The 22,285-nt window shown below is 32.2% G+C and overlaps 1 protein-coding gene across 2 annotated transcripts; it reads right to left on the bottom strand.

Annotated features, from left to right (window-relative positions):
• Nucleotides 1-1,931: 1,931 nt before the first annotated feature.
• On the bottom strand, nucleotides 1,932-18,712 carry LOC149903520 (G protein-coupled receptor Mth2-like). 2 transcript variants are annotated; one of them, XM_090108688.1, is made up of 9 exons: nucleotides 18,009-18,712; nucleotides 15,274-15,448; nucleotides 11,674-11,865; nucleotides 8,721-8,799; nucleotides 7,484-7,662; nucleotides 6,606-6,777; nucleotides 4,271-4,456; nucleotides 2,304-2,437; nucleotides 1,932-2,117 (listed from the first exon to the last, which is right to left on the bottom strand). In XM_090108688.1, exons 1-8 carry the CDS (start codon nucleotides 18,438-18,440, stop codon nucleotides 2,308-2,310), a joined length of 1,545 nt encoding a protein of 514 aa, XP_089964814.1. In that variant the 5' UTR covers nucleotides 18,441-18,712; the 3' UTR covers nucleotides 1,932-2,117; nucleotides 2,304-2,307. The 2 variants fall into 2 exon arrangements, with proteins under 2 accessions (XP_089964814.1, XP_089964815.1); XM_090108689.1 differs by lacking the exons at nucleotides 1,932-2,117; nucleotides 2,304-2,437 and adding an exon at nucleotides 3,112-3,233.
• Nucleotides 18,713-22,285: the final 3,573 nt, after the last annotated feature.

Here is a 22,285-nt window from a genome sequence, read left to right as displayed (position 1 = left end):
AATCTCCATATGTATATCTCAATGGTTACAACTGATATTATATGACATTATTCAGACTGTTTTGAGTTTTGACTGCATTTCGATTTCTTGTAAATTATTTTCCAATGATGTTTTACATGACATTAATCCATACTATATACTATATATACTATATTCTATTATACTATATTAATATTATAAATGCGAAAGTAACTCTGTCTTTCTGTCTGTTACTCAATCACGCCTAAACTACTGAACCAATTTTCATGAAATTGGGTATGGAGATATTTTGATACCCGAGAAAGGACATAGGCTACTTTTTATCCCGGGAAAATTACGCAATCTCGGAAATCCCACGGGAACGGGAACTATGCGGGTTTTTCTTTGCTTGCCTACTCATTTCAGTGTATAACTACCTGGCAAGCAGGTGTAAACAGGTAATTGACTTACTTAGGTGAAAAAAAAAGCATACCTAGGAATATTCTGTGTATCAAAAACTATCAGTCGAATAAATTTCATTTGGTTATCAAAAGTATGAAGGTGATGAAAAAAAATCGATAAAAGTTAATTTAATTAAAAATAGCCGTGACCACTTTTCGATAGGCCTGCAATTATAGGCATATAATATTTTGTTTATAAAAAATATTTAATAAAAAATACGTCTCATCTGGTTATCAGATCGGCGAAGGACGATCTCCCACGGGCTCTTAGACCATAAAGGGGTAAATAGTAAAGGTATGTTAGGTATTTAAATGACAACAATGCTAATTTAATAATATTTTTATTTTACTATTCAAATGACAATAAAGTTTTATATTAACGTTACCTAAATTGTAAAGCTATGCCAAAATTATGTTTAGGAATAAATACAGAACAGTAAAAAAAATTGTTTTTACTGTTCTGTGGGAATAATTAACAATCTCAAAATATATTATATTACCTATTACCCCATTGAGCCCCAAGCGGCCCGATCGGTCCCAGACACAATAGATTTTCTATTGTGTCTGTGGTTCCGGGGCCTGAGTTACATGTTGGTAGTTATCATTGAGGTACCATGTACTACGTACTAATACTACGTACTAATACGTAATACCTCAATGGTAGTTTTGGATAGTTTCATGATTCATCCACAGAGCATCTAGGTAATATACGGTTTCATCACGGTCTATTTTGCTTCGACAATTTGGGATTTTTCTATGTCAATTATTCCTAGTCATTGTTGTTGTATCCTATTGATACGTTATAAGTTATTAGTCTTATTTGAAAAGGTCTGCACAAACGTTTTGCATAATTTTTGGAAATTTCCGATAGGGTCACACACTAATCACTATAAGGTACTTCTACTATTTTTCAATCTTAGCTCCCTTCACAGAATAATATTTTTGGCCACTCCAGGTATATAGGTACCTACTATGTAAGTATACATACTGTTTTAATTTTATCCTATAACACGGGTGCAACCGCGCGCCTGTGGTCAGGGATCACGTATATAACGGGGAAGGCGCGTTTTTGAAATAGGTCCAGCATTTTCTGTGATTATAGCGCGATCAAACCAACGAATAGAAAATATTCAGGTTTATATAGCAATAATAATATAGTGTAGATTTTGACTTAATAATTAAGAGATAAACTATACATTACAAAAATATCCATGTATCTATTATATTTAAGTATCTAAACTAATTTATTTAATAAGGGGTATGTATCTACCTAATGCCTATGTCTAAACATACAATACCTACAACCTTAGTAATATTGAAATCTTAACTAATACATAAATGCACAAATACCACTGGAAACATTCAGTTTTTTTTATTTATTTCTAAGACACGAGTGTTTCATAAAAAATGTTGTGTGGTTTTATGAAACCACGGTAAAAGTGAAACTTTCCGAACACTGCTTTATACCTACTCGGCCTCAGAGCAATAAACCTATATTGCTCTGAGTACTCGGCAGCCGACCGTCACGCGACATGCGCTACACAGACCAAAAAGTTTGAGACGATGTAATAAAAGTTTCACTTTAAAAATAAGCTACAATATGACTAGTAACATTTACTAAAGACTCGTATTTATTCTATTGGTGGATAGTTTTCGTTTGTTGTGATGTATTGTGTTGAAATTTTCTTAAACTTGGACCTGAAAAAGTTGAACAGCAAATGAAAATCAAAACTTTTATTTTTTAATAACGTAACTACGGAAATTTTAGATCCTGCAACAATTATGGAATACGAATATTGGATATTTAACCTTTATATCATTCAAATATTTTATAAATATATCTACATATTTTTTAAACAATACAAGCCCTACGAAGGTACTAACTTTTCTAATGTATTTCCTTCAACCTAATAGCCGAATCATCATTAGAAATACGCGTATCTTCGGTTGGAACCGTGCTTGACATCCATCTGCCTGTGCTTGACTCTGCTGTACGAATACCACGCATTTTCTGCCATCTGTAGGGTAAAATAAATCGTAATTAGTTCTATTTAGATCTACGGCACTTGTCTTATTGGAGAAAATAATTTATTTTCTCCTTGAAATCCATGATAAAGGATATGGTCCGCAAGCCAAGTCCATTTTGTCATGTTCATGTGTCATTTTGTCAATTATTGTGTACTCGTCTAGGCAGATAACTTGTTCAATGGTTAATAAAAGTGTATCATTAAAGTATGGTAACCGTCAGCAGCAGATTTTCTGAAAGCTTTTGGTAATCTAAGTAGAAGGCATTTAGTTTAATTTTTTGAAACCAACTAGTGAGAATTCGTTCGATTCAATTAGCTTTATATAAAAACTCTGTGAGCATATAGGTAGGTACCTATACTTTTATGTTCTCAATTATGAGGATGACTAATTTAAATAATCTAAGTTAAATGGAAAAACCAAATATGAGCTAACTAGGCATTAACTAGGTACCATACACCATTTTGTTTTCGGATCAAAAATAAAAAACTGTTTAAAATTCAACTTTCTATTAGGTATTATAATGTAACAATAATCAGTCATATATTTTAACATAACACAGTTATAAGAATTGAGCAATAATCAAAATTAGGTACAAAAGAGGCGCTAAAAATATATTAAAAAGAGATCAAGTAAATTTTATCATTATATTATAGGATATTTTATTTCTAAAAATCACATATCGTAACCCTGCTAATTCATACAATACTCAAAGCCCCCACACATCAAGCATTTAAACTAAAATTCTCCTCTTGTGTTTTCCGAAAATTGTTCCATTGTTGTGCCATTCTGAAATAGTAAATTAAGAATGTCCAATCACGCAATACGCTATACCACAGATAATAATTATTAATTATCATACTGGCTATACCGAATACGCTAATACCGTTGAGCTTAGATTAAGGATTGGTAAGCCATTGAGTTACTATGTACTACGCTAATACAATATAATATTATATCGAAATTTTTTTTTTATATTGAAATTTTTATCAGGGGCGTTAGCGCCTGTGACCGATGAAAATACATATTATGTATTTGACAAAAGTAGTTCGAGTTTTGCTTCTATCAATTAGGTACCTACTCGTTTTTGAGAATTCTTACCAGTTCATATTAAGTCATTGGCCCATTTTTACTAACTTTCTACCAACTTATAAATAAAATACATTTGAGCTCCGTTTGTTCTAGGTTTATCGCGGAGAATAAAGGAACTAAAAGCAGTTAATTTCGTGTTCTAAAAATCAAAGAACTGCGTAATTATACACAAAATTCTAATTACGTTACAGATTACACGATAGATGCAAACGAGTTACAACCATAATTATTCTAAAAGTGGTTTTGGAAATCGATAAATTCGTTGGGTCTTTGATCTAAAAACGATAGAGATTCAACGATAGAGATGCGGCAAAATAAATCTTCAAAGGATTGGTTATAATAAAGCAAATTTTATTCGCGATTATATTTTATACTAGCTGTTGCCCGCAGCTTTGCTTGCGTGGAAAAGATTAATTTTCATGGTACATAAGTTTTCATCCTCTATTTTACCCCTTTAGGGGATGAATTTTCTAAAATCCTTTCTTAGGGGACGCCTACGTACATATACTACTGCCTACTGACATCTACCTGCATGCCAAATTTCAACCCGATACGTCCAGTGGTTTGGGCTGTGGTTTGGGCTTTTGGCTAAACTTTTACCTAATACTTCATTCAAACAGGAGTAACAATTATCGTTATATCTACCTTATTCATAATATTTTATCCACCACATTCCACCTGCATATTGTAAATACCTATTTATTATTAAATCATATGATTTTCTATTCACTTACTTCTTAATTACCAAATTGCGGACCTTCTTCTTCCAAACGAATATGAAAAAGATATAAATTCCCAGAGCTATGTTGGAGAGATCAACCAGTATCCAGTACCAATTGGAGCCACCCACAGCGAAGCTGATCACTTCTACAGACCAATTTACACCCATCACCACGAACAATTTTAAGTACAAGCCGAATCTAAAACAAATACATAATAATACTATAATAATTATAGTATTATTAACCCACAACATAAATTGAAGAAGATTGAAATTAAGAACGAGATGAGAATTTAAATTATAGATTTTTGTAATTTTAGTAATAATAAAATAATAATAATAAACTCTTTATTAGCAGGTAGGCAATATTAAAAAATTAACAATTTATGTAGGTCAACCGGGGCAAATGCAACTATGGGGCTATTGCAACTAGTTATCATAACTAATTTATTAGAGTTGTTGTAATAAATCGCCACCTATGATTCAATAACTCAACGACTAATAAATCTTACAAGTAATAGATGGTGCCCCTACGATGAAAACTATTTGATTGATAGGCCATTGTGTCAAACCGCTATTTTGAAGTTGGTGTGCGTAAAAACAGGTGTCGAGTTTTGCAGACAAAAATATTGTTTAGGAGTGATTTTTTGCAGGTGTTTTTGATTGGACACGATTATCACAAGCCGTTAAGCTTATTTCATTTATATTTTTAGTGCGTTAGTTGACTCTATTTTGTGTTATTGATGCAGTTACAATTGCCTCATGAAAATTTCACTGTGGGGTTATTGCAACTGTGAGGTTAGTTACAATAGCCCCTTATATTTTTGTATGAAACTAAAAACACTAGTGATGTGACAGTGTCGATATTTTTATTATGTATCCTTCTTGGTAGTCAAAATATACTTTCTTTATGATTAATTAAAGAAGAACCATCGATTATTTCTTCGATATTATACCCAGAGACGGGTTCATAAGTAAAATTCAAATTAGATAAAGCGTGGTTAAAGAATATAAGTAACTAAAAACGATATTTAACACGAAGAATATTATTTGTTCTGACCAAAAACTAAAATTGACTTAGTAGGTAGTACACTGTTATTTTTTTTGCGATTTAAAGTGGTAAATCAAAGTAGGTACATGAGTTTTTCCTCTAAATAATGCGGCGCCATCTACGATCGCAACGTTATTGTATAGATAACGTTATTGTATATATATATATAGAATAATAAAAATATATCGATGAATAAGTTTTTTGCATTCCCCACACTAATTCTCTAACAAATAGTTGCATTTGCCCCACAATCAGAAAAATAAGATTTTTCCTGAAAACTCGTCCTTGCTACACGGTAATCCAGTTCAAAATCCTATGAATAACATGAAATCTCATAAATATATTCTATATTCGTTGTTTTATATGAAATAGAAGAAGAGCTATGGCAGTTAGTTGCATTTACCCCCGACTAGGGGTTAATGTAACTTTTTCTACCAATTTTAGGAAATATTCTCACTACCAGTTATTTATAAGACTACTGTATTGCTTGATTGGTTGAAAATAATCTTGAATAAATACAAAAACCACTAAATGGGTCAAATAAATGACCAAATATAAAAGGAGATAACTGCAACCGATCAAACTTGAAACTTGTTATTTTTTAGTTGCATTTGCCCCGGTTGACCCTACTTACAATCTACTTAATCTAACAACCTACATGCTAAAAGGATTGCCGCTCAGCATTTTACAATGAAAAGCATAGGCCTTCATTGCAGAGCTGATTTTCAGCGACACCTAATTATAAAAACGATCTAATGCTAAAATTCAATAAAGGTATATATATATATCTAATAAATAAATAAATATAAAAAGTATAAATAATATAATAAATAAAATAATAAATAGTAATATCTATTTTAAAAAATAAATAATATACATATCGTGTTAATAAATATATAAATACGTGTGATAAAAATATACATCGAAGCCATAACCAGAATATATTGTGTGTAGGTACAATGTGCTATAATATGTTTAAATATTTTTTTGTTTACTTAAGAGGTATGCTGATAAATATTTATTAAAACAGAATTTTGACTTAGTCTGTCTGTTGTGCACATTCTGCTCTTAGAAAATGACCCAAATTGCAAATAACGTGAAATACAAACTAATTCCCCTATATTTTCAGGCAACAGTGGTTGGAATTTATTATAGAGCCTCTATACATACTTTTAACAAGTACCTAACTAACATTAAAAAACAACTCTGCGAGATCCGTTTACAAATATATATACCGTTTATAAATATAGATATATACCTAATATAAGTACTATATTTATATATGTAAGTATATCACCTTTGTTTATCCTTTATCAGCTTGTCACTTCTAGCTGACTCGGCACCTTTCAGAATCGCGGTTTCTTGTCGGATAGAGCGGATTCTATACGCAGTGATTGCGAAGAACGCCACGTTACATACTACTAGCACAAACACGGGGGTGAAAAAATAAACCAACTCGCTTATCCAATCTGAAAAAATCAAAGTAAACATTCATTCATAGACATTGAGAACCGCTTTATATCAAAAAATGTAAAATCATCAATTAGGAAAGTAGTTTCTACAGCTATGAGCCGATTAAGAAGCTCTATAAAAATTAAATCATACCTAACAATATAATATAACAAACAATCTTGTCAAAGTTTAATTGATACGTGCATCAGTTGTTGCACTCAATCATTGGTATACGACATACGAGATACGAGGTATTAAGTATCCGATGATAAATTCATTTTCTTGATGTGCATAATAATTATATACATACATGTATTACCTGTGTACAATGTACTTGGAATAGAACTAAAACTAAAGTTACAATTTACGTATTACCCACTACACAATCAAATAATTCATTGGTAGAATGTTTGTACAGTAGGTACATTTTATATGTAGAGATCTTTAAAAAGAGAGACGTTTCTCACAGAGGTTCTTTCGCGTATTCCCAGTAATAATTATTACAGTTGAGGAGCCCGGTGCTCTATAGAGCACATTCCTAGTCGGTACCACGTTGGCAAACAGTTTTTAAGCAATGCTTTGGAAATTAAAAATCAAGTTCATAAAACACATAAGTACCTAATTTGTCACTAACCAAATAGTAAACGAAACTTTAAAGTCCTTTTATCTGGAACTATGTAGGTACATATTCAATATTGACCTAAATGATTTTCTGTTACTTACTTTCAAACCAGCATTTCCTACTTCCAAAGCCTGGGGTAATTACGTTTGATGGAAGATTCTCACTAAACTGCATAGCGATGGTAATGATGGTCAAAATTATTGGAACACCCCACGCGTAGGCCCCGTACATTGCAAAGCGTTTCTTCTCTCGCCTTTTATTTGAACTGCCCCTATATCCACTGTAAAATCAATAAAGTGAATCAGAAAATGTGTTTACACACATAAGACACGCATAAAAAAATATGTTTGATATAGATAATTATATCTACAGTTATCCACTACCATAATCATACTTGGGTCTAGAGATACAGCATATAACTTTCTACTGCGAATTCCTTCCCAAAAATATAGCCATTTTTATCATCGGAAAGTTTTAATCGTTTTTAAATAATTTCAAATATGTAAATGTATAATCTAATAAAAGATTCTCAACGATCAAATCAACATTTAACACATAATTCGCCAAAGAAGCATGCAAATAATAGTTATGGTGACGTATCTACATAATTCGTCAAATTCATGAGGTAAGTAGGTACATAATAATTAATTACTTTTCTTTTATTATGTAATCATAAAGGTTGTTGCCTTTTACCTTTGAGTTATCTGTGAGGATGTGATTCCACCAATCCTTTAGTAAGCAATAAACAGAAATAAACAAATACATGTACATATTATCGTATATAGGTAATTAGTTCACTTACGAATTGTGCATAATAAATATTGTACATGCCAGTCTTTATGATTGTTGCACAGTTATTTACGACAGCTTACAATGTAATCATGCTATATGTATATTTGGCATGCTTAGGCATTTTCTTGTAAGGAGTATCGTTCAGAATATCCTAATTTTCTAAAGTATTAAAAAAAATAGTTCACTTTATAATAAATACGATAATAATCTCCCTAATTATTTAATCTATTCCCTTCATAACTAAAAAGTTATTGCTGAGGACAACAGATCATGCTGGGTACACTACAAGTATTCTAAAGTACGGTATAGACCTACGAGTCAGGATGGAAGCCGAATGTCGTTGGTGTCACAGTTCTGCAATTCACATTACGCCTATGAATATATAATTAAATTTTTAACCCAGTCAAAATACAAAGCACACGTTCGATTACACCAAAATAATACCTACTGATTATTATTATAATCATTGATTTAAGTACTCTTCTTTTACTCTTCTTTAAATTGCAAAAAATAATTCATACTTTGTTTAATTTAACATGTTCTTACCGAAAAGTTCTCCATATATCAAAACACATAATGTTGAGCCAGAAGAAACTTGACTGAAATGCATAGTACACGATGAAGGCTGAAAAAAATGATTTCTAGTTAAAACATTTATAGACTGACTATGTTATAAACAAATCAAGGCTATCTCATCAAAAAATAAACCTCAGTACGTATATAAGTATTATGTAGGTATATTTATAGAGAATTCACGATTCACGATCAAATAGTATTATCCCGCTTCCCGTTTTTCAAAGAAATATTGTAAAATATAAATAAAACTAAAGGTTTGTTATCTTTCAAAGTTTCAACCTTTCGGCTGTCGTACGTCGTATTCTGCAGAACACCCGACGTCAATCATCAGATTCTTTGAGATTCTTGACCTATATATTTTATTTATTTATTGAAACAACAATACAATTTTATTTATATTTAATAGTTCAATGACGAATCTAAATCAACTTTCTGGTAAACTAGGAATACCCCGCGGTAAACCGGTAAATAACTTGCATGATATTTCAGCCCGTTTTTTCTATATAATATTACTAGTCTTGTGGAAGATTTTTCTTGTATTTAAGATGTACATTTTCACAAAAATAGCAGTCTTACAGAGTTCTAAGAAATAACTTGTACGTATCAATTATACAATTATTGTCTTTAAAAAATATTATATACAAAGATATTTAATTTTTTGAACCAAAAAAAAGTAATGTCGGTTATATAGGTACACCGTACATAGTTTACTTTGAATAAGTTACGTGTTTGTATGTAGGCATTGCGGTACTCTCTTTCAGTATCGAGAGATCCCATCTAAGGATCTTATTCTATCTGCATAAAAAGTTATTTGAAGTTTACGCTAGCTTTTAATATCACAGACTCTACATTTACTATAATTAAGTTCATAACTATCATGATTATAGATAATAATTACAATAGCAATAATAGTTTGGAAAATCCAAAAGTGCACGCCTCATATTTTTTTTTAATAATTATTTATTTATTATTATTTTTAACAATTAAACCACATCGAATCAGACCCTGAAAAATGAAAGGGTTCTATTCCTGAGCATACTCAAGCGTAAGAGAAAAAAATAGTTTGGAAAATCCAAAAGTGCACGCCTCATATTTTTTTTTTAATAATTATTTATTTATTATTATTTTTAACAATTAAACCACATTGAATCAGACCCTGAAAAATGAAAGGGTTCTATTCCTGAGCATACTCAAGCGTAAGAGAAAAAAAAAGACTCGATTAGTAAAGTATTTCGGTCGCTATCGTGTTAACAAGAAAATCCTCCGCACATACAGACATACGGACGTCCAAGACAGAACTTTTTTTAACTACTTTAAATAACAAAAATGACATCAAAAATATCATGAATGTTAAAAATAGTGTTTTTTCTTAATATATGTGTGTATGTATTATCTTACAAGTGCAATGTATGATACATAAAGACATTTTAAGTTTGAAAAATCAGATGTTTTGCGCGAAGTGACAGTTATAGTACCCACCTCAACGCTTCGCTTATGAGGCGTGCAATATGAGCAAAGCAGATAAGTATATGTATTTAGAAATTAAATAATTTTTTAACGGATTTTAAACGCGATTTTTTCATTTATTTATTATATTATTTTCCCGACGCGACGTTTCGAACACTTTACAGCGAGCGTGGTCACGGGGAGACATTAAAAAGTTAAAAAGTCTTTAATACTAAATGTACCTATAATACCTTCTCGCGTAAAATCCAACCAACCAACCAATCCAACACTAGAAAATACTAAAGCAGATATTATAATTACATGACTGGGAAAAGCTAAAGCTATAAAACATGGCAATAACTAATGCTTAATCATCGTTATCATATTATATGTATGGTAATTAATCAGAGCTGAAGATTTCGTTCCAAGCGCTCGTGTTACATTTGAAATTAAAATTAATTACTCGACAAATAAAATTGTTTACCATGATCAAATTTGAATTAGGGGACATATCATCATGGAAACACACCCAATTTTTTGGTTAATTAAATTAGGGTGATATCAGAGCTAATGACTCCAGGACAATACATTTGTTAACCTATTACGTTAATGTTTCTGGGCAGGGCTTAGAATATTTAGCAAGCGATTATACATATTAATTTAGGCTCCTAAATCAAATATATATCATTTTTTTTTGTTGATTTTAAACAGTTTCAGTGCTCATAAATCGTTATATGGATATTTGTGCAGTGTTACCAATAGGTAGGTTTAGGTTTAAGTTCAGTAAGTATCTAATATCTTTGTATCTATTTATTTAAATTAAGTCGTTTAAATTAATAAATAATACGAAGTTAAACTGTTCAAATATATCACAGAACACTGCTATTACCTAAACTTGTATACGTAGTACATATATTATTATTAGTCTGTGCCTAAGCCCTAAACCCAATGCACCTACAAATAAACAGTTAAAACTGCATTGGAAGCTACATAAATGTCCGAGGAAAGTCCATTGTCGTATGTAATATGTTAAATCAGATTTTTATTTCGACATAGCGTGCGCGGAACGAGGCTAGCGTGTTGAATACTTTCTACCAACAAATTAATAACTTTGTACCTATATCTACATTACTGTGACCCATATTTATTTAAACTATTCCGTTTAATCCCCTTGTTGTTTTTTTTATCTTCTTGTATAACATTTTTAATGAGAGTTGTTGAATATTGACTTGTATTATTGAGGTATATTGTTGGTTTATAAAAGAGCTTGCGTGCCGAGCACACGTGTCAGAAGTGAAACTTCTTTGGCAAGATTTAAAGATACCAAAATCGTTGCCATACTCCATGGCTTGACGGTATAATATAGCCACAGGATAGCCATGACACGACCTAGAAATTTTACTGTCAATGCGTTTCGCTTCAATAGATAATTATAAGTTAACATTACTCTCTTATTAAGATATAAGTTATAACTCACCAATCACGTAGCATCCAGTCATAGCTACACCGATTTTGCCTGTATGCATTTTCAAATACGCGAGGAATATATAGGCAACGATGAGACCCGCGCAGTAAGCCATCAGACACATGCCGTGCAGGTTTCGGAGCTCATGGATGAAGGCGTAGACAAAGAACGTCGCCAGTAGAAATGGTACCGACAGCATGAGACCTAAAAGAAACAATTAATTATAAAATGCTGCTGATAATAGAATATTTCCGTCGTGAACTTTTTCTACTTAAAATCTAAGAACAAAAGTATTTTAATACAAATTACTGTTTAGTTTTGAGTAAATGGAATATAATCTTTGAAAATAAAACAAAAGGAAACAATCTCTCACTAATGTTAACGTTGAATTGTATATATGTATTTATTTATTGTTACTACAATTTTTAGAATAAGTATGTAAAAGTACTGCAAAAGCTCGTAGCACATACTCGTAGCATTATTATTACGGAAATTTTCTTTGACCTAACTACAAATAACAAAATATTTATAGTTAAATGCGGGGTCCAATTAACAGTACATTAGCAGTTTAATGTTTAATGCATGCATTACGAATTACAGTGATAAATAAAACTGAAAAGTAATAAATACAAGTAGGATTTTTGGTTTTTCACCACTACCATCATTCTTCTGCTTCGTAATATCTACTGAAATCCCAATTATTCTAGTCGTAGGTAATTTTTTAAAACAAGTAAAGTTGCATTCAGCTGCCTGTTCAGTCCATATTCAAATCGGAATTGGTTATCATGTGCTCTTTTCAATAACCGTGAGAAATATTCCATAATAGTTGACTTAACGTGATTGGAAACCATTAAAAATAGTAGTAACTTTTAGTGTTACAGGTTACCTACAGAAACTTTAGATACAGATCGAATAATTTTTTTCAAAAGAGTAAAGCTTGACCTCTTTATAAAACTCAATATCTCAATGAATAACAAACTTTTTATTATTATGTAAGTAGGTATGTAAACAAAAGAATAAATTAGTTTATACAAGAAAACAACACTTTTTACCGCCTGATCAAGGTAAGCTATAGATAATTTCCGCCATAAATCAACTGCTCTGCGGAATTTCATTTGCAACTATGTAAGTTTTATAATTATTCAAAAACAATTATATTATTGTATTTCTGAACAACATATTATGAAATAAATATAAAGCATATAATACTGAATGTCATTTATAATAGGAGGATTTAATAACAGTGGGGACAAATGGGTCGACATTTTTAACACGAATGAGTAAAAACATTATTTTTGAAAGGCTTTAATATAAGTATAAGACATCACATTAAATAAATCCTATTAAAAATAAATAAATATTAATGTTTATACGCATTTCAATTTACCTTAATAGTAGGATCCTAATATTATATTCTACTTCAAACTCTACATAATAATGTATGTATAATGTATTGAAATGCTGATCAAAGAATCCTTTCAACGTTCATTAGATCTTTTCAAGTTTCTATGAAAAGATTGCAAATTGAGCTTGTATTATTATTAGGTACAATCACTGAGAATACTTACGCACAATTTTATCCTTGTTACAAAAAAAATTCTATTTTACAACATTTTCTATCTAATGATTTTTTTTTTTTTTTACTCTAGATAGGGAAGCGCTTGACCGCAATCTCGCCTGATGGAAAGCTAAGATGCGGTCTAAGATGGTACGCGCTTCCCTAGTAGGTACCGGAACTATTCTCTAATCTGTGGTACCGGTTCACTCTTCGCTTGAAGACCCCCATATTGTACTCGTCGGGGAACACAGATTCAGGAAGCGCGTTCCAGTCCCTCGCGGTTCGGATGAAGAATGTGGAATCGAACCGCTTAGTCCGGGTACATGGAACGTCCACCATATGGCGATGCCATGATATATGCACACTTCGGAAAAAGGTGACATACGGAACGACAAACAGACAGACATGACGATTGACGAATCGAGGGTTCCTTTTTTTGCCATTTGCTACGGAACTCATAAAAAGGAGAGTATATTATTATTTATTATATTAGAAAAATAGTGGTGCTTTAGGGTGGCTCTCGAAAATGTTTCGTGTTTGATAACACATCTAGACAAGAAGCGAAATGCTTATTCATATATCATTTCTCAGTAGAGTTTAAGTAGTGCCATAAAAAGATATAGATTAAGCAGTTAATTCGCGCAGAGGAACGAAAACAAATAAGTAAATAAATGGGATAAAATACATAATAAAATTCCATTACGTGATGAAGGTATGTAAGTGTACGCAATATGTGTGGTGCGTACAAAGCTAATTTGAGTAGAACTTGTAATGTCGTCCAATAGGCGTTCACGTTAATGGCTCGTAAAGTTTATTGCTCGCGGTTTGTTGAATAACACAATATTTGTCCAGCACTTAACTCCGCCAATATAAGTTACCAAAAATGCTAATTATCGTAAAGTATCGCTAATTTCTACGATTTAACATTCCGCCAGTGTTTCATTGAAGTCTTTCGAAAAGGAAATTTGGTTGCAAATCTTATTTGAAATATTATCTAGATGCACTAAAATTATTTATATAAACTAGGTTAAGTTCATATTTTATTATTATATCCGCAGTGAATTCTATATATTCTTGCCAAATGTCATTAGTCCCAGTCTGTAATGTCTCGATTTTGTATTAATGAATAAACAAATGGGACGCACAAGGGACGCATGTGTAGTCTATTAAATTGTTTGCCTGCTTAATATAGAATTATAAACAGTCAATAATTTGATAATGTGAAACCCAGTACATATTTATATTTTATGGTGGTTTGAACCCAGGGCCTTGGCCTCAGAGCACATCACTGCATATTGTAAAGTATGGGGATATAATTTGGCTAATTTAGTAGTAAGATTTATTCTTTGTGTAGTCAATTTGATCAGTTGCCTGGGTTTCCTTATATTTGTTCAATGTCCGATTGTAGATGTGCTTTAGTGTTGCACATTAAATGTATTGCAAAATTGGAGAAGAGAGTTCAGATTTATGCCATCAAAATAAAGTTGTATTCACTCACACATCATATTATTATACTTGAGTATTTTTATACAACATCAGCCCAATCATCAGGCCATCTCATTAATAGGTGATAAAATAAATAAAACAGCCCATGAGTATTTACCTACAGAGTTACGGCCTCATGAATAATTGTGTCTAAATGAATAAATAAATCATGAGTTTAAGTAAAATGAACATTTAATTTATTGCTTAAACAAATTAATTTAAAAACTTCCGAAATTTTCCTAAAAAATAAATAAGTAGCTAATTATGCCCTGCATAAATTTAAGGATAAGCTTTCATCTAGCATATTATTTCCACCCTAGAAAGAATAATAAAAATTACAATAAACACGCTCAGAAATGAAACTATCCAACTATTTCACTGTCTAAACCAAAGGAAACTTCGTTATAGTATGTACAATTTTAAGCGAACCATACGAAAACATACATAAAATGTTTTCTTCTTACAGTCTAAACCTTCTTATCCCCGATTTAACCTATGGATAGCTCTAGCACCTTATGATCTTCATAATCATTGAACAATGGGGAAAAATATGTAAACATTTCACTTACCAACTCCATAAGCTATATACAATACAGCACTATCGTCTTCCACTTCATCAGGGTAACAGACTCCAGCCACCAGTCTCGGGGTCGGTGAGCTACCATCTTGCATCATTTCAACACAGAACTTTGATGGTGAGTGCAATAATGGATTGTTCATTGATACTTCATAGAGCGTCCCGTTCTGGAACAAAAATCGTTATTTTGGAAATATATACCTAAGTATATGTATAGGTAATATGGTTTTTATAGTATGGTAAGGTTTTATGGATTTAATACTAGGCAATGATGACTCCCATAATTAGTTTGCCAGTCGTGTGTATTGCATTAACAATAATCGTTTAAAATTAATTGTTCATTGTGTATAGCCCAATACAAAGCAGAAGTTGATCTTTCTGCCCTAATAATATGAATATGCGATAAATAAATAAAAAATGTTTCGTTATATTTCTTTGGATTTCGTAAACAATAACTTCTAGAAATGACCAACATAAATTGACAGTATGACAGTAATTTATGTTAGACCTGTCAGGTTCCACTTAACCTGTTTATTAGCTTGAATAATTGCCATCATCTTAATTGGATTGCATATATGCAAATACAGCTATGCAAATAATGTTGTTTTATCTTTTAATGAAACGTTGGTTCCTACATAATAAATGGCTGATTAGTTATTACGATAGTATGAAAGAAACCTGTAGAATTAGGTGTATATATCTAATATCTATCTAAATCCTAGTCTCTTCTCACATAGTGTCTAAACTTGAGGGATGTTATAAATCTCTTATGCTCTGAAAACATAGCAAAAATATGAATTGTTTCCGACACATGGTAAACGTCAAGCAACAAGCAATATGTGGTTGCAATAACAAATCCTTCTATTAATAATAAACATGATCCCATACACTATTATTTTAGAACTAATACTCATTTGTTGGTATTCCGTGTGAAAACTAAAATTTTAATTTAAAACACGTATCCGCGCCGCGGCCGTGCGAAACAAAACGTTTTGTTAAAAACAAATATTCCTTGAAACGCTGTATTTGTTGACACTAAGGTCAATATTTATAATACAAGTCAGGAATGTGTTCACAATTCACATTCGAAACCGACGAAATGTATCATGTATGAAGTGGTATAATTAGTCATAGTATTTGAAACAATATAGCTTTGTTTGCGGTTGAAAGGTGCTAATAGAAAAACAAATTGCGCTCCTCAATTTGTTTAGAGTAGAAAAATTATTGTGTGTTAAATTCGGAAAATGTTAATTATAGTAAACGTCATAAAATACGTAATTTATATTAAAAGAGAAGCTAGAAACTCGCTTTCTAGCTTCTTTTGTAGGAAGTAATCTCTTGAAGATCCAGTCATGAAAATTCTTCCTGTAGTCCTGGGTCAAACGGGAGAAGTCATGCGATGCGACTAGTTATATCACAAAGAAAACATTTAAGAATCAATTGTAATCCATACTAATATTATAAATGCGAAAGTAACTCTGTCTGTCTGTCTGTCTGTTACTCAATCACGCCTAAACTACTGAACCAATTTTCACGAAATTTGGTATGGAGATATTTTGATACCCGAGAAAGGACATAGGCTACCTTTTATTGCCAAATATGTACCACGGGCGAAGCCGGGGCGGACCTCTAGTACTCTATATTATTCTAAATGTATGAAGTATTATTTTTTGAAAAAAAAAAAAAGTTAGACGTAAAGATAGACGTGACTTTATATGTGACTCAAGATAATATTTTTATTGTTTTTTTAGACTTGCAACCGAATTTGGGTTTCTAGTGGTAAGCGATCACCATCGTGAACATTCGGAGAAGTTGGGCTTTTTTTTAAGTGGGGAAATCTTGTATAGATAGTAGATACCCACGGCTTCCGGGGTGCACAAGTAGCGCCTCTACAACTGCCTCTACAATAAGGAAAGGATTGACTACACTACAGAAATAAAGTAATGAACTGGATGAGAAAAAGGAAACAGGCCTCAGGTACCTAGGTACCTATATAACACAACGACATACCTATAACAATTATTAATTTACAAGCTTTAAAACATACTTTGTTTTCCAAAATTACAAGGAATGCACATAAAGTTTGCTCACACCTAAAAACTTCCTTAAGTTCTGTTTTTAGATCCTTCCTTTCAAAACACCACTTAAAACAATATATTTTTAAGCGTCTCAAATGTAAATATTATTGTGGAATGAAATGACGTGATGAACGATTTGTTCCAATAATCGCATCTTATCTTGAATTTTGTTTGTTAGAAAGATGCGGTAATATTTTTTTGCTTTACCTATGTATGAAAAAGTTTATAGACACTTCCGATTATTACTGAATGATTGAGTCACATTATAAGAATAGATATTAGTTACCTATTCGGTCGTTACAATTAATATTTAAAGTTTAAACTCAAACTAGAGACTACCTTTAGAAGAGCTTTTGAATCGTCAAAAGCTCAAATAGATTTTTTAACTACCCCATTATTTGCCACTGTTGAAAATTATATGTATAAATGTTGAGTGGTCGGTCATACGGTTCTGCGAAAAACACGGATTCGAATCCTTTATTTTTTCAGTCACTTAAGTGTAGGTACTTAACAATGATGATAAGACGATAGAGTCAGTCACCATACCTAATAGAGAATAATTCAGGCAATGTACATTTTTATAAAAATTATTATTAAATATTTTTTGATACATGTTGATACAAATATCACATATCTGAAAAGTACAAACCTCCTGAATATATATTTCTTCTTCCATGAAATTGGAGGGCACAAGATATTTCTCACAGGATATTTTGTACATGTAGAAGAAACGTTCAAGGGCAGATATATTTGTTGGCTGAGTTCCTTTAAACACAGGTGGGTTGAAGGGATTTATTTCTGGTATGTTCATATCAGCACAGGATCGGTTAAGAAAGGCTTGACCTGGATCACAACACCTCCACAAACACAATCGTCCAATACATGGACACCCAAATGTTGTCATGTTTCCATCTTCCATGAAGTCGTACCATTTACCTTTGGGGTATTCGATTCCATTGAAAATTATTGATTCATTTTCATACTTAACTCCCTCACTTATATCCAAACTCTCATCCTTAGAACAAAGTCGGTCACATTTGACAGTACACACTATCAGCAAGAATAGCACGACGCACTTCATTTCGCAGAATTATAAAATCACTATTTCACCTTAAACTAAACTGTACACTAGTATTTAACTCATTAAAAAAGTGCATTATTTTGACAATTTGTATCTGAATTAGCTGTGACTAATAATTAACATGAAATAAATCCGTATAAGGAGAGTTTATCGTGTGTAAAATGTTTATCATAGCACTCGTGAGGTAATACGATGTATCATTTTAAATGTGATAAGAGATAAGACTAGGTAGGTCGCGGTCGCGATTGCTTCTTACGGACGTCGGGCTCGAATCGTACGTCCTTTCAGACTGCCGGCTGAAACTTCATTCCTTTATCGGTCAGTTAGGGAAAGCTGGCATGTTCACAGTACTCACACTTATGCAATTTCACTTACAGTATGTTCAAAAATAAATGCGACTCTAGTTTCATTTTAGACTTGAATTGTAAAATGGGTCTATATATGCAAATATAATTACTTATGAAAGCTCTCATAATTTACCTTTAAAATTATAATTTAAAAGTAAATCAATTGATGAAGTTAATTATTTATTCTAATAATAATCAATTGGATAAAAGAATTAATAATCATTCAATTATCAAATAATAATTAAATTCCTGACTTTGGTCGAGTAAAGATATTAACTAAGAAATATTATATTTGTAGTAAGTACGTAATACCTACCAATACGCGCTAACAAATATGTGTTACATGTTTATTGTATAATTTTCACACTATTGGTTTTAAACTCAAACTCAAACATTTATACAATTAGACTTCTTCTAGAAGCACTTTTGAATCGTCATAACAGTTTAACAGTTTTAACATTTACCACCAATTCAGAAAGCAGTATCTATAGAGAAGAAAAAGAATCTATTTAATCATAATCGTAATCTTCTACTTCACTGTTGGTTCTAATTGAATATATTTTTCCTCATGTTCTCGCGTCTTTCTCCAAACGTCACTAAACATATCCAGACTTATAGCATTTGTTTCCTTTCTAAATAATTCTTCCACAGTTTTCAAGTTAAAGTTCACATTTTGTGATGCTACTTGCCCTTTAATTATGCCCCATAGCACAGTATTACCATTATTTCCTACAGTAGTGCGACGAATGTACTTGTGCAGAGAAACGGAGGGGAACTGGCGGGGGTCGGGCGACGCGGGCCGCGTAAAGCAAACACGCTTAGTTTGCTTTACCTAGCGCGAAAGGATGACGCAGTCGTATTTTTTGTGTAATAATTTTATTATACATAGGTACTTACATATTATTCTATTATGGCGCGCACAAACTGTTCGGTTTACGGATGTAAATCTACATTGAAATCCCAGAAAGAAGCAATATTTCAGAAAGATTGTATTAATTGTATCTGTTGAATTAAAATCAAAGCTATGTATATGTTGTCCTCATTATTTTCTAATCAGATTGTACATCCCAATGCGAATGCATTACTTAGTTAAATGTTATAATATACAATTAAGAACATCCAAAAATAAAGTGTCCACGTAAATAATATTTAGCAGTGCAATATCGGTAATTATATATTTATGAACAAATAATTACATCAGATTTAATAATCGCAATTATTTTGAATGTACATATGAATAAAGATTTCATCATAATATTAATAATCACAATTGTTTTATTTCCCATTTGTTGCAACCCTAGCGTATTTTCGTGTGGCAGCGTAAGTACCTACGCTGGCGGCGGCATCGCGCGACATCAAAGGCGATTCCTTACTGTAGGAAATAATATTGTAATACTGTGCCCATAGTAACTCTATTGGGTTGAGTTCTGGATGGTATGGTGGAAGGTGCATTACACTATGTCCATGATCTTTGAGGATTGCATCAAGTAGGTAAAAATTGTGTATAGTTTGGCTTATTTTTTTTAATAATTACGTGATAACTCTGATTATTAATTAGTAATATTTAGCACACATATAGAGGGTAACTTGGCTTAACACATAGGATAGGTTTTATCCCGGAAATCCCACGGGAACGGGAACTATGCGGGTTTTCCTTTGAAAACGCGGGTGAAGCCGCGGGTGGAAATCTAGTAGTCTATAATTCTTCCATTTACTGTATCACAAAATTCTTCATAGATTTTTAGATATTCGTACTACACCAATTACATCACCCTGTATTTATAAACAATTGCAAAATATGACACATACATAGGCCGGGAGATACTGACACAAAATTTCGGGTCATTTGTAACAGAATGGCGGTTCTACAGAGGTCTTATTACGCAATGACTAAAAGAAAAATGATGGTCAGAACTCAGAACGCTGGTACCGGTGGACTAGTCGCGTGGGCGTTAGTCACAGTCGTCGGATAAATAGCGAAAGTCCAACGATTTGTAAAACAAAAATTTTAGAATTTACCGATAGCCCTTAAAAAAGATGTAGGCGGTAGTGTCATGCCATACAGTTACGATGTGACTTACAGTCCGCCATACCGACGTGAATGCGTTGATTTAAAAAAAACAATTCAACCATTTGTACCGGGCTCACTTTTGCACAGGTAACCATCGTCGTGCTGCCATTTACTAAAATCGCCATGCCATACTTTTCGGACGATTCCAAATGGTCGCCATACCGCGGAAAATCTGCAAATTTTTGAATTTTTTTTTCTCGGCAAACGATTTGTACCACCTTACATTTTTTTTTTCAACAACTCCTGAATGATTATAAATAGAAGTGTGATAATGCCATACCTGTGGGAGGTGGCGAATACAATAAGAAAAAAATCTTATACACATTTTTTTCTTATTGTAAGATTTTATTCGTAGTTTGAACGATTTATAGCAGTATGGCACTAATTTTTAGTCCGCCGGTAACAGCGTTCTGACCATCATTTTTCTTTTTGTCATTGCGTACTAAGACCCCTCTAGACAGCCATCCTGTTACAAATGACCCGAAATTTTGTGTCAGTATCTCCCGGCCTAACATGTGCAATGTGTAAATGTGTTGACGTTCCAGCTCTTCTTAATATACCTATACGTAGTTTGATGTAAAAGCGAAGTGAGGCAACGCTAATAGCTTCATCATCAGTTGCGGGAAGCTCAGAATGTTACTCTGTAGTTTGTAGTATGATAGTAACTAGTAGGTATGTCGATGCCATAAATTACCTCGGGTTTTCTCTACGCATTATTCTTGTCTAGGTGCGGTAAGGTGTAAGGTGTTGCTTGCATAATCCTAATCTATAATATAAAAATGAATCGCAAAATGTGTTGGTAAGCGCATAACTCGAGAACGGGTGGACCGATTTCGATAATTCTTTTTTTATTATATTCCTTGAAGTACGGTACCAGGATGGTTCTTATGTAGAGAAAACATAAATATGTACCACGGGCGAAGCCGGGGCGGAGCGCTAGTACTATTATAAAAGCGAAAGTTTGTATGTATGGATGTTTGTAACTCTTTCACGCAAATACTACTGAACCGATTACAATGAAATTAAGCACACATATAGAGGGTAACTTGGATTAACACATAGGATAGGTTTTATAACCCGGAAATCCCACGGGAACGAGTTTTTCTTTGAAAACGCGGGCGAAGCCGCGGGCTGAAAGCTAGTGCTACGATATATCAGTATAAGACCTACATTTATGAATTAGTAAAATTCTATTTGATTTGTGACAATGTATGGCAATTTTTTATTTATATCTTCTGAACAACTGAAATTTTTTGATTTATCGTCCGCGGCTTGAATACATATTTTACATATTTTATTTATACCTACTGCTTAAATTATTTACTTAATATTATCTCCCCTTCCTTCTTCGAGTTACTTTAAATTTTAAATATTTTTTGAGTTTTAAATATTTTTTCTTCTTATATCTTTATCTTTTAAATGTGGAA

The sequence above is a fragment of the Colias eurytheme genome, chromosome 13 (genome assembly GCF_061535395.1).
Source record: "Colias eurytheme isolate Ceu_HAF_F1 chromosome 13, ilColEury1 Martin Lab GWU primary, whole genome shotgun sequence".
In the NCBI taxonomy this organism is placed as follows: Eukaryota; Metazoa; Arthropoda; class Insecta; order Lepidoptera; family Pieridae; genus Colias; species Colias eurytheme.
Note: the sequence above shows the minus strand (reverse complement) of the source record. Positions and strands in the feature narration are given on the sequence as shown.

What these genes read in the sequence shown, in the direction of transcription:
- LOC149903520 (XM_090108688.1), bottom strand. Translation starts at nt 18,440, where the DNA reads ATGAAGTGCGTCGTGCTATTCTTGCTGATAGTGTGTACTGTCAAATGT. An exon ending in CTGATAAAGGATAAACAAAG is followed by an intron (nt 4,457 to 6,605) that starts GTGATATACTTA and finishes TATTTGTTTTAG; the next exon opens with ATTCGGCTTGTACTTAAAAT. An exon ending in CGCAATTTGGTAATTAAGAA is followed by an intron (nt 2,438 to 4,270) that starts GTAAGTGAATAG and finishes TTTACCCTACAG; the next exon opens with ATGGCAGAAAATGCGTGGTA.